The 12,607-nt window shown below is 41.5% G+C and overlaps 1 protein-coding gene across 6 annotated transcripts in view; it reads left to right on the top strand.

Moving 5' to 3' along the window:
* The window catches only part of ARHGEF33 (Rho guanine nucleotide exchange factor 33), a 47,061-nt gene extending 35,060 nt beyond the window's left edge, over positions 1-12,001 (top strand). For 3 of the 6 annotated variants that reach the window (XM_081939994.1, XM_081939998.1, XM_081939999.1), the window contains 8 exons: positions 268-400; positions 1,195-1,278; positions 2,079-2,162; positions 5,146-5,294; positions 7,120-7,284; positions 7,688-8,435; positions 9,134-9,264; positions 10,735-10,866. In XM_081939994.1, the coding sequence (XP_081796120.1) occupies positions 268-400; positions 1,195-1,278; positions 2,079-2,162; positions 5,146-5,294; positions 7,120-7,284; positions 7,688-8,435; positions 9,134-9,264; positions 10,735-10,747 (1,507 nt within the window). In that variant the 3' untranslated portion in view covers positions 10,748-10,866. Of the gene's footprint in view, positions 1-267; positions 401-1,194; positions 1,279-2,078; positions 2,163-5,145; positions 5,295-7,119; positions 7,285-7,687; positions 8,492-9,133; positions 9,265-10,734 lie in introns of those variants that run through there. The other 3 variants (XM_081939995.1, XM_081939996.1, XM_081939997.1) reach the window with 3 other exon arrangements.
* Positions 12,002-12,607: the final 606 nt, after the last annotated feature.

The following is a 12,607-nucleotide window of genomic DNA, read 5'->3' as shown; positions in this document are numbered from 1 at the left end:
GTCAGTTGCCAAGTATCTGAATTTTGATCACATGACCATGGGGATGTTCAATGGTTGTATGTGTGAAAAACAGTCCTAAGTTACTTTTTTCAGAGCCATTGTAACTTTGAACGGTCACTAAGTGAACTGTTGTAAATTGAGGATTATTTGTACTGCCTCAGTTCATATCCTCTTACAGCTTTCCTACTGGATATTATTTTAGCTAAGTTATTCTGTATTTTTGCTATATGTCTGTGAAAAAAATTTTCCCCTGTTTTCTGATTGCAGTTTCTTCCCCAATTCTTTGCGATACTTGGTCCAGCAACATGTAGAGTTACTTCATGCCTTGCAGGAAAGAGTGTTAAGTTGGCCTCAACAAGGAATCCTAGGAGACATATTTCTCAGACTGACCAATGATGAGGTATTTTTTGAAGGAAAATAAATAATAGCTGTTCAAGGAATTATTGTACTATGAATGACTCAAATCAATGTGTTTGCATACGTAAGAACCCATCACTGTATGAGAGAGAGAGAGAGAGAGAGGGAGGGAGGGAGGGAGATATTTGAATACTAATTACCTTGATGTGTGGTAGGATATCATATGTTACATTGCTTCCTGTACAGTGGTGGATTTCAAAATTTTTTAGAACCTCTTCTAGGTGTGGCCTGCTTTGTGGGAGTGGCTTGCCAGCCATGTGACCGGGTGGGAGTGGCGTGCCAGCCATGTGACTGGGTGAGCGTGGCCAACTTGTAAAATGTGGTGAAACTCACTTAACAATGCTCTTGCTTAGCAACCAAAATGTTGGCTCAGAAACTCTGACATTTGAAGCACGCAAGTCTTAAAGCTGTCAAGTTACAAGACCCTTGCACCCCTAACCCTTTAGAAAAAAAACCCAAGGGGTGTTCAAACTTGACAGCTTTAAGACTTGTGGACTTTAACTCCCAGAATTCCTCCTCTCGCTCTTCATCTTGATGATGTGCGGACGGGCGGGGGGAGGGAGCTGGAACTGGTTCTAAACGGCACTGTAGATTTGTGGAACTTCTTCTATAGAAGAGGTTAGAACTGGCAGGAACCCACCCCTGTTCCTGTACCTAAAATCCAAAGAAACAGAATCCTATTCTTGACCTGTATTTGTAGATTTAAGGATAATCAGGAAATTGGTATCAGGCACATGCTTAAGAATTCTGAGGAACCTTTTTAATTTCTCTTCTCAGAACAGTTTTTTGGATTATTATATTGCTTACTTGAGGGACTTGCCAGAATATATCTCTTTGATCCATGTGGTGATTTTGAAAAAGGTGAGTTTTGGTTTGTTAAATAATTTGTTTCCTGCAATTGTATCATTTGAAGATAAAACACTGTAATTGTTTCTGACCCAGACCCCTTTATGCCTGAATGATGTGGAACTTTTGCATGAATTGCAGGAAAAGAGCAGTGCTAGAGACACATAGGAACATATGGGCATGTTTCTGCTATTGAAAGAGATCCCACCAAGAGGATGAGCAACATATGTCCATCAGAGTTTTGCTGGTTTGGGAAAAATAACTTAAATTTGTTAATGATCTCATTCCTATTCCAATGTTCATACAGTGGGCTTTGGGTGGATCTCTGTCATCACAAGGGTTATAACTTTGCATTGTTTTTGTTTGTTCTACAATACTATATTCATATCATATTTTTTGTTTTTCTATTTCCACATTCAGAGTTTTAGATTACAGGTTCACAGACATTCAGAACAGTTAGCCTTATCTGAATGAAAATACAGAATCACATATGTAATGTCCAATCTCTAATAAAATCCTTAGAGTTTCATTTTCAATTAATTTACAATGTATGAATTGTGTTTGAAGATTGATCCACGTAGGAATACATTGTGGTACTCCTATCTCCAACTTTAACAGTGCTTTTAAGCATAGAGATTTAGAAATACGTAAACAGTGATTGATTTGTTAATTGTTACAGATACTAAATCCACATGTTTTCATGCATTAATTTAATAGCTATTGTTTATAAAAATATGCATCTATTTCTGCAATTAACAGAACTCATCTCTAATTTACAACTGATTTAAATTTGTTTTACTTTCCCTCAACAACAGATTGAAGAAGAAACCAAGTCTGATCTCTACCTATTTTTCTTCCATATTGTCCAACGCATTCCAGAATATCTTCTTCATTTGCAAGTAAGTTCTAATAACTTTAATTGACCTTTCTTTAATTAAAATGTGAGAAAGCTTCAGCCCTTCCTGATGCAGTTGTATTATAGATCCTATCAGGGACAGTAGCTAAAACAAGTTCCTCATCCCTGTGTTAATGGTTATACATTAGGAAATATCTCGGGCTTCCGGTTCCGGTTGTGGAGAGCGACGGGCGTGTTTCACTCGCCCTGCTCGCTCTTGGTGGGCTCCCCCCTAATCGGGAGGGCACAGGGAGCCTTGTAGGGGCCCCTGCCGAAGGGGCGGCTAGCTGGGGGTCCTCTGTGTCGGCGGCGGCCGCAGGGGGGCTCCCTGCATTGCCCTAGGCACCAGGAGGCGAAAGGGGGTGCACGAGGAGCTTCCATGCTCCTGTGCGCTTTCGTGTCGAGACAGCTGGACGAATCTGACAATTGGAAGGCTGCAGCTGCAATGTGGTGAGGTGGAAATTCTCTCCGTTCCCTTTTTTGACTGTTAAAAGAAGGATTGCCAGCTTTTTAAAGGTCTTCAATCTGTTCTTGGGAAGTGTGATTGGAGGGAGGGGGATTTCCCCCCCCTTGGAAAAGCGGCTTTGAACTGCTCTCTACCCTCGGAGGAGGAGGAGGGGGGAGAGCTCTGGAATGAAATCACACTCATAGCAAGCAAGCAGATGAATACCCTGCTGCAATTGTGAAAGAGAGGTGATGATCTGACTTTTTTGAAAACTTTGAAAACTTTTGGTTTGTTGCCTTCTGATCCCGGTGCTGGCAAGGCAAGATGGCACACTTCTGCTGTCTTCATGCACTCTGAAATTTGACTCCACCCATGGAAATTGCTGGCATTTTGTCTTTGTCTCCGTGACACTCAGAGATATCTCTTGATATACTGTATTCTGGACTCGGAACAATGGATTTTATTGTCTGGATTTGAACTATAGAAAAGGTCTTTATTTCTGCCTGGCCTGCCTGCCTCGTGATCTCTCTTGGCTATCCCCTTTTACAGCTGCCTTTTCATTGTACTGACACAGACACCTCTGAGCTTTCTTTGTCAAAATGGCACCGAAAAGACCACCACCTGGGAAACCAGGCTTTGCTGGTTCTGCTCCAACATCCTCAATGTCCAGCCCCAGCGGGCAACAGACATTAACATCTCTGTTACAGCCCAAGGCCCCGGAGGAGGACCTAACCCAACAGATGCTCCAAAAGATCTTAAAGGGGCAGGAGGACTTGAAGAATCAACTGAAAGAAATGAACAAACAGCTCAGAGAAAATCAAAACCGAACGGCTCAAAATACACAAAGACTGGAAGCTTTGGAGGAGGGGACGGCCGAGATGAGGGGGGAGGTGAGGGGGGGTCCAGAGAGGAAACCAAGAACTTGAGAACCATCAGATAGAAATGGAGTTTGAAAGGATGTCTTTTTTCCTTAGATTTCAAAATATAATTGAGGCTGATGATGAAGATTTGAGGGAGATTATGACAACACTATTGGCTGAATATATTAAAAAAGACAGACAGCAGTTGGGATGGGATATTGACCTGGTCTATAGAGTCAATTCAGCTTATGCTAGAGCACACAATGTTCCAAGGGAGGTTCACATTAAATTTCTTAGAAAGACTACAAGAGATGAGATTCTGAGTGCACAAAGGGGGCAAGTATTAAAATACAAGGATAGAGAGATAGTCATCCTGAAACAAATCCCAAAGAAAGTCAGAGATAAAAGAAAAAAATATTGGCTTTTAGCGAAGAAACTATACCAGAAAGGGGTTTGGTTCCGGTGGCTTCTGCCAGAAGGTATGCTGATATTCTGGGAGGGCACTAGAGTTAGAGTTAATACAACTATGGAGGCCGAGGCCTTCATGGAAAAAAACAAAGCGCTCCTAGATAAAGCTGATGATACCACACGGGATACACAAGACACGGAGGGTGCCGGAGCCTTGCTGGTGGGGGGAGAAGAGGCAACATTGAGAAAACTTAGATCACAAAAGTGAATTAGAAAAATAATGCAATTGCTAATACGGGGAATTTTTTCTGTTTGATATAAAATAGATTGAAATTACTTGAAGATATAAGGTAAAAATATGCTGTCAAAATATTGCTAAGTAGTAATCATTTAATGTATTAACAAGTGAAAGTTATGAGAATTGGGGGGAGTGCCATTTCCTGCATAATGTAGTTGTCAAAATTTGTAACTTTATCCATTATCCCCTTTCCTGAAAATTTTTGTAAAACTAATAAAAATTTCTGTTTTTTTAAAAAAGGAAATATCTCAATTCTTCACAGATAATGTGGGTTTTAGAAATACAGGAAGCTACAATATGTTGTGTCGCCTTGCTACAGTGTTTTGGAAGAGGGTCTGTTTTACCATACAACTCTCCATAGCCCTTTCAGAAGACTGTAGAATGCTGCCTTATATTGAATCAGAACATGGATTCATCTAGCTTGGAACTGTTTGAAGTCTGCCACCCAACCCCATTCTTGTTCCTAGCATCACAGGGCTTCAGATAATAGCACCAAACTTCAGTAGCAAAACTGCTATTTTTTGATAATAAAGTTCTTGTGGGCTTTTTGTAAAAACAAAACAGCAAACTGTATATATTTTGCTCCCTCAACCATACCATAGCAAAACAGTAGGTCAAATAATCTTTATTTGGCCCATGACTCTATCACTGGAGAATCAGTGTCCATTTCTCCTATAACTTCCAGACATCGAAAGAACGGAAATTGTGACTTCCAGCCAGTGCTGATGTACATTATAGCAACTGGCATTACATGCCCAAGGTTTCATTCAAGATATTTTCCCAGGCTATGAAGAGACCCTATAAGAGCTCAAAACTGAAAACCTTTTCATTCAAAGCAAGTACTTTACCAGTACTTTACTCAGGGAGAAAAAGGTTCTTTTGATCTGATAATCAATGTAAGGTGAATATTGTGATTTATCTTAAATGAACTGAGACGATGTTGAAATTTAATTCTGATTTCCTCCTTTTGTACTAGAACATCCTGAAGTATACCGAGCAAGAGCACCCAGATTATTACCTTCTTCTTGTCTGTGTTCAGCGCCTGCAAGTATTCATTTCTCATTACAGTCTTCTCTTCCAGTGCAATGAAGATCTGCTAATACAGAAACGAAAGAAACTGAGAAAGTGAGTTTGATGCCGAAGTGTAGCCTTTTTGCGCATTTTTATGAAGCTTTCTTTCCAAGAGCAAAAGATGTTTATATAGCATCTCTCTTCTCCTTTGAGCATCTCATCTAATCTGAGAGAGAGTTTGACTGAATGATTGGATCAGGATTGCTGATTGTGTAGTTGATTGCTACACTGCAGAATCTGAGAGTAGCAATACCGTGCTTTGTTGGCTGTTTCCAATAGAGTAGATGAAATAGTGAGGGAAGCATTAGCACTACTGTGGGTAATCACAGTTCCCTTTTAAAAGGCATAAAAACATTCCATAGCCTGATTATGTAAAGAACAGCCTGTCTGTCTTTGTTATTCTCAATCCCCATGCTCTTGCTCCAATATATAAGCAGTGGAGGCCTGTTTTGGCCCTCCAGTTGCCAGTGGAGCTGGTGGCAAACTCAGACAGTGAGGAGGTTGGGGAGGAACTTGGGCCAGTGCTGGAGTCTGGGGAAGGCTCTGATGGATGCTTTGCGGTGGACGCAAAGATAGAGGCAGGGCCCTCTGACATTTCCCAGCCACTGGAGAGGCAGCTGCCTTTGGAGACTGATATGAGTGAGGAGGAAGAACAGCTGAGGGCTGTTCCAGTTGCACGTATACACCGAGCAGTTAGAAGAGGTGAGCAATGGAGGGCAAGGAGTCGACTTGGGAAGCAACGCACATGTGGATACTGAATGGCCCCTTCCTGGCTGGGGAATAAATAGAAGGAAAAGGGAGTGGTTGTCGTAGGAGACAACAGTTCATATTTCTGAAGATTTTGCTCGTTGTGTTTTGTGCCACAAAGACTGTTTGCCAGAACTTAATTTGCAGCCTTTCGGCTGGGAGCTCATGGTCTTGCAATTATCGCAAGGAACTGATAATGTCTGTACTGCAGTTAATTCCTTGAAGGACTATTGCCTGGACTTTTCAGTGGGTGAATGCAATCAATTCACAAGAGGTAAATAAAGAGGGTTTTTGTGTGTGACAAGGAGTCTTATTTTTTTCTGGATCAGAACAAGGCCCAGGATAATGGGACTAATGAAGACACAGCTCTTCTGTAGTATCAGACATTTGGACTAGTTTCACTTTCAGCATCATTGCTGTGCCTGCTGCTGCTACCTTCATTTGCCTGTCTGGCGGGAACTGATAGAGGCTCCCCAAATATAATAAATATTTAAATAAACATTTCTCGAAAAAGCAGGGTCAGTTCTGGAACTTCCAAAAGAGCTTGTTAGATATCAGACCGAGTTTAATTTCTGTTTGTTTTGCTGTTATAGTATAGGTACTACTGCTATTTACATAGTTTTGTTAATGAGCATGAAGTATTTTAGTGGTAGATTGATATGGGACTTGGGAATATAAAGTAAACCTACATGTAAATTTCTTAGAAGAATATGGTAATTTGCAGTAGATCAGAGAAGGAAGCTCATAATACATTCAGAATTCTTTAATTCTTTATGTTTCTTTTGCACCAGGCTCTGGTTGGTGGAACTTGGTATTCTAGTACCATATATGAATTCTATAAGCCTGTTTTCTCCCTATGATATATGCAGTGTATTTTCCTTAGTTGTTTGGCCTGCATAAGAGCTAAAAATCTATGTGTGTTAATGAAAGAGGAAGTTGCTTGTGATCTAGATATTTATCATACTTCTAATCCTTACATGGGACTTTAGATCAGTGATAATGGTATTCAAGCACTATCGATATGAAATTATCTGTTGCTGAAAATGCAAGGGTAGCTCCTTGCTAATTAGAAAAACCGGTGCGGTTGCATTCTTGTTGAACTCACAGTCGTATTACATTTCTGTTTTACTAGATCTTCCTTCATAAAGTTATATAAAGGTCTTGCCACTCAGTGTCCCAGCAGCGGACAAGCAGCATCTCCAACACCAAGTGCAACTTCCTTTCACAATAGTGGAATCCATTCTGAAGAGACAGTGCATCCATTCCCATCAGCCTCTGTTTCTGGAACAACTGCTATGTGAGTACAAAGACAGCATCAGAAGATACTGATTCAGGAATGTACATTATAGCATCATCTTCAGCTTCTTTATTCTCATCTATTCTTATGTTTTGCAAACTTTTTGGTGCGATATATTTCACAAATCTTTCAGATTTTGTTCAGATAGATAACTCAATCTAAGATAGTAAAAAGAAATATACATTATTCTCCAAATTGTGAATTATTCATATTAGAAAATAAATATTAGCAGGTTGCTTGGGGGGGGAGGGGAAGCTCTTAATTTACTTGAATGGCAAGGGGCTCCCAGAAAATTATTAACCCAATCATCCAAAAGTGGTGCTTTCATCTCTGTTGGGGGAGAGGAGGAACACTGTGTTTGCTTCATCTTGTTTACCTGTAATTCTCTTACCACTCTTTTAAGGCATTTGATGTCACACATAAAAAAAAGTCAACAAGAAATGGCAAACATCCCAGGGAAACCATGTGAGTGGGAAGCTGAGGGAAGAAAGCATGGCAGACCAGAGAGCGCTTTAATTCCATCTCAGTTCAATGAGGAGGACTTGAAGGCTCTGGCAGCTTCTCTGCAGCCTGTTGCAGATATGGAGTTCAATGCTGCTTCATCGGATATGAAAGAAAACCTGGAGAAATCTCACAAAGCTACCGTGGAGCTTCTCCAAGACAGCAGAAGCTTTACTCCTGATTTTGAAGATTTTGAATACCAAGGGAATACATATTCCATTCCTGGACTCTATGAGAAAGAACCTCTGGCTATCCTTCAGACTTGCTCACCAGCCTCTTCTGAATCTAGCATTGACATCTGCTTCTTGCGACCTGTGAACTACACAAAGGAACCAGAGAAGGCACAGCGCACTTTGCAACTGCTTCCCAAGAGCAGTGATCTAGAGCACGTTGGTAGCAGCACCTCCAAGCGTGAGGCTTTTCGGAGCAAGGGCAAACAACTGAGTCAATCCTTGAAGGAGTTTCCCCGGAGTGGGTCTGAAGGCATCAGCACAAGGCTATATAGCACAAGGAGCAGCAGTGGGAGTCGGCTGTCCAACTTGCAGGAGAGAGGCTTCCAGCCCCATGAGGCCTCTGCCACCTCCAGGAGCTCCCACTGGAACTACTTTCCTCCACAGCGAGGAGTGGGTGAAAAGCAAAGCTTTGTAGAAGTAAGGAGAGCAAAAGGCCAGGGCAAACCCACTTCCCACCAGGGTCTGAGAAACACGTAAGCGGGCTACTGACTCAAAGGCAAAGACGGGAGGGGTCAGGGCTGTGTCCCTCAGGGATATCATTCAGTTAGTCCTTTTTGGCTAGTAGTTGCATGAACCCTGCGTTTGGAGTACTAGTTGAAAGCAGTCTCCAGAGAATCTTCCTGCCTCTGTCTAGATCAGAGGCATCCAACCATAACAACTTTAAGACTTAAGGACTCCAACCCTCATGCTGATTGGGGAATTCTAGGAATTGAAAGTCCACAAGTTTTAAGGTTGCCAAGGTTAGACACCCATTTTCTAGAAGATTATGCTCCATTTTTTTCTAAATTTATTTTAAAATGATGCCAAATTAAAGAATATTTCTAATTCCTTGAATGGTATAGACAGTAATGGCGGGATTACTTCACACAACACCCTTATACATGATAAACTGTGGTTTAGTGATTTAATCTAAGTTTGCATCTTTATGACAAAGTTAACCATGATTGAATGCACATAGTGTAAGATGAGAAAATACGATTGGCCAATTTATATCTCTATGTGTCTTGAATACAGACTGGGACACCATGACAACTCAGAATTAGCATTAGTAAGAATTGAGAAAGAATTGAGAAAGAGATGGCTGCAAATAAGTTGTACTGTTCAATTTTACGTAGGCTCTTCTAAGGATTTGCTGCTTTAAGATTGATCTTACAGTCTGCTACAAACATCACCCATGCCTTGACAAAATCATTTGCCTTAGCTTAGATGCTCCTTGCTGCTGCCAGGTGTTTACTGTGACATTGAGGTGAGCCTTTCTAAACCAGATGATTAGATTATAAAGATGAAGAGTTAATGATAGTAGTAACTATTATTAACTATCGAGGAACTATTATTATTAATAATTATTCCAGGGTTGTGCAGGCCTTTGGAGAATATATGTGCAGACAGATATACCTGGTTCCTGTCTGCTTTCCTGCTAGAAATGCAGGAAGCTGTCTTGTAGGGACAAGATAAACTTTGCTGCTGTTGATGAAACAGACTTTTGAAAAGCAATTCCTAGTCTTTAAACTGGATTTGGTTCCTATGACCTTTTAGGAACATTGACAATTGCAGTTACACTAGTCCCGGGATGGTAAACCTATGGAGCGCGGAGCCATTTGTCAGGGCACGCGAGGCATGTGTGCGCTGGCCAGCTGATTTCAGCATTTTTAAAAGCCATTTTTTGCCCTCCCCAGGCTCCAGAGGCTTTATAGGAGCCTGGGGAGGGCGAAAACAGCCTCCCCCCTGGAGGCCCAAAAAACAGCCCCCCCCCCCCCGAGGCCCAAAAACCAGCCCTACGGGCAAACCGGAAGTTCAGGAACAGACTTCCAGTTTGCTCATAGGGCTGGTTTAAGCCCTCAGGAGCCTTCAGGGGCCTTCCGGAAGCTTCCCTGAAGGCTCTGGAGGACAAAAAAACGATACAACGGACAAATTGGAAGTCACTTCCGGTATGCTCATAGGGCCGTTTTTAGTCCTCTGGAGCCTTCAGGGAAGCCTCCTGAAGGTCCCTGAAGGCTCTAGAGGACTGAAAAACAGCCGTACAAGCAAACCGGAAGTGACTTCCAATTTGTCTGTTGGGTCGTTTCTCATCCTTCGGAGCCTTCAGGGAAGCCTCCGGAAGGCCCCTGAAGGCTCTGAAGGGCTTAAACCGACCCTATGAACAAACCGGAAGTCTGTTCCAGAACTTCTGGTTTGCCTGTAGGGCCGTTGTTTTGCGCTAGAGGCTTCAGGGCAGCTCCTGAAGCCTCCAGAGGGCCTCCATGTGTGTGGGGGGGAGAGGCTGTTTTCGCCCTCCCCAGGCTCCTATAAAGTCTCTGGAGCCTGGGGAGGGCGAAAAAATCATGCAAAAATGGGGGAGTGCGCCTGTCATGCGCGCTGGGGAGGGTCGCACATTGCATTATGGGTGCGGCACGCCCACACACGACCCCCCCTGCGCTCCTCCCACTTATGACACACAAGCCAAAAAAGGTTCGCCGTCACTGTATTAGTCTATAACAGACTGTTCTTCAGCCCTTTTTATCCCAATTCTCAAATATTGGTTTCTTGTGATGTGTAGCAGTCTTCATTGCGCCAAGTGGGCTCCTGGGAACTGTGATTTGCCAGCATTTATAGACTAAAAGGTTTCCTACTGTTACTTCATAAGTTTTAAAACAAACATTAAAGGTTTCCTACAAAGGTTTATTTTCTCAACTGCTTTTGTTCCACTGAATGAGAATATTTTTTTTCCCTTTTTTAGGATATGCATTTAGAAGATATCCGATTCTCTTGCGGAGATGACAATGAGCAAACGTCTTTCAGCAGTCATCCGACACGGCAAGAACAAAAAAGAAGCTTTCGCAGTTCCTTTCGCAAACTTTTCAAAAAGAAATGAGTTATTCAAAGAAAAATAAATTTGCCAACATTTATTTACTCCTGTTATGCAGAAGGGCTACTTAGCATTGCATTAACATTCATGCTAGTTTATTGGTTCTGAATTGTTAATGCAAAACTTTAGAGACTTGTGGGCTATCACAACTTTTAGCAACTAAACTTCAGGCAGGATTTACCTTGCATGCTATACAAGAGCTAGAGTGTGTAAAAGTGCATGTTATTTGGTTCTATATCATCTTTACATCAAGCATTCAAGGTGGTTATTGAGTGCTCCTATATGAACTGGTTCCATAGGAAACTTTCCGTGTCTCCAAATATTTATCAGCTCATCAATGGACATCTCCTTCCATTATCCATTTTTAATAGTGTGGAAAATGTAGCACAATTCTTGATTGATCTCTCTCTAAAAGAGCAGTTTGCTTCTTAAGAGTAGCTTAAGATACTATTTAACCATTTTACCCAGAACATTGTATAAAAGGAATGTTTATAATTTATTTAAGTGATCTAGAAATAAAAAGTATCTAGATCACAAGATTCTAAACCAAATGATTAGTTCCCCCCCCCCCATAAACAGGAAAATGGTGCTACACTCATATGTACATTTTAAATTGGTATAGATTATATTTTACTTCAAAGTATGTTTTAGGTGATTATTGCTTGCATTTTTGCTTCAAATGAAATTGGCCCTAAAATACAGGGCTCATTTGATCAGCAAATTCAACTGAGTATTGTTTGTGTGATTGTCTCATTATTAGTCTTTTATAACTTAAAAAGACTAATAATCTGACAAAAATCCAAACCACCTAAACATGATTGAATACTTATACAATAGATAGTGAAAGCTGGAATAGTTTTTAAAAAGTGGGAAATGTGGAAAAAACAGTTCAATATCTTCCTTGAGGTAATAACCAACAATATATTCACCAGAAACATTTAATCAGGAAGAGATTGCTGCTCATCTAGAAAACTGGGGTAACAATCAGGATTACCCTTTCAGAATATAATATAAAAACTCCAAATCATAGATAGAAGAAATTCTCTACAGGGATGAAAAGATTTTATTTACCATATTTTTTGGAGTATAAAACACCCCTTTTTTCCTCTAAAAAGAGGCTGAAAATCTGGGTGCGTCTTATACACCGAACACAGCATTTTTTGTCTCCTAAAGCCCCGCCCCCTTCACCCAAATGGCCGTGCATACCTTTATGGGGGCTTTCAGAGAGCTCCTGGGGGCTGGGGAGGGCAGAAATGAGTGAAAAACGAGCCGTTTTTTGCCCCCACCCAGCCGCCAGCAGCACTCTATAAGCCTCCATAAGGCTATGCATGCAATTTTTTTGAAAAAAACCCGGGCTGTTTTCGCGAAAAACGGGCTGTTTTGGGGAGGTTTGCAGAGTGCAAAAACTCCCCCCCCACCTTCGGAAAGCTGTTTAGTTAGTGTGGCTAATGAAAATTACATTGGTCAAGTGCTGTGCCAGCAGAAACAAAGTTTTAGGTGCTACAAGTTGTCAGCGATTTCCTTCTCCAGCACATGGATAAATACACCTGGAAACATCTACCTACCTACCTACTCTCTCTCTCCCTACCTACTGTGTTTCTCTCTCTCTCCCCCCCTCTCTCTACCTATATACCTACCTACCTACTCTCTCCCCCCCCACCTATCTACTGTATTTGTCTTTATTTTTCTCTCTCTATCCCTCTACCTACCTACCTATCTACATACTCTCTCTCCTACCTATGTA

The sequence above is a fragment of the Natrix helvetica genome (genome assembly GCF_964273705.1).
Source record: "Natrix helvetica genome assembly, chromosome: 2".
Classification (NCBI taxonomy): Eukaryota; Metazoa; Chordata; class Lepidosauria; order Squamata; family Natricidae; genus Natrix; species Natrix helvetica.
The sequence above is the reverse complement of the archived record's forward strand: the minus strand, read 5'-3'. Positions and strand labels throughout refer to the sequence as shown.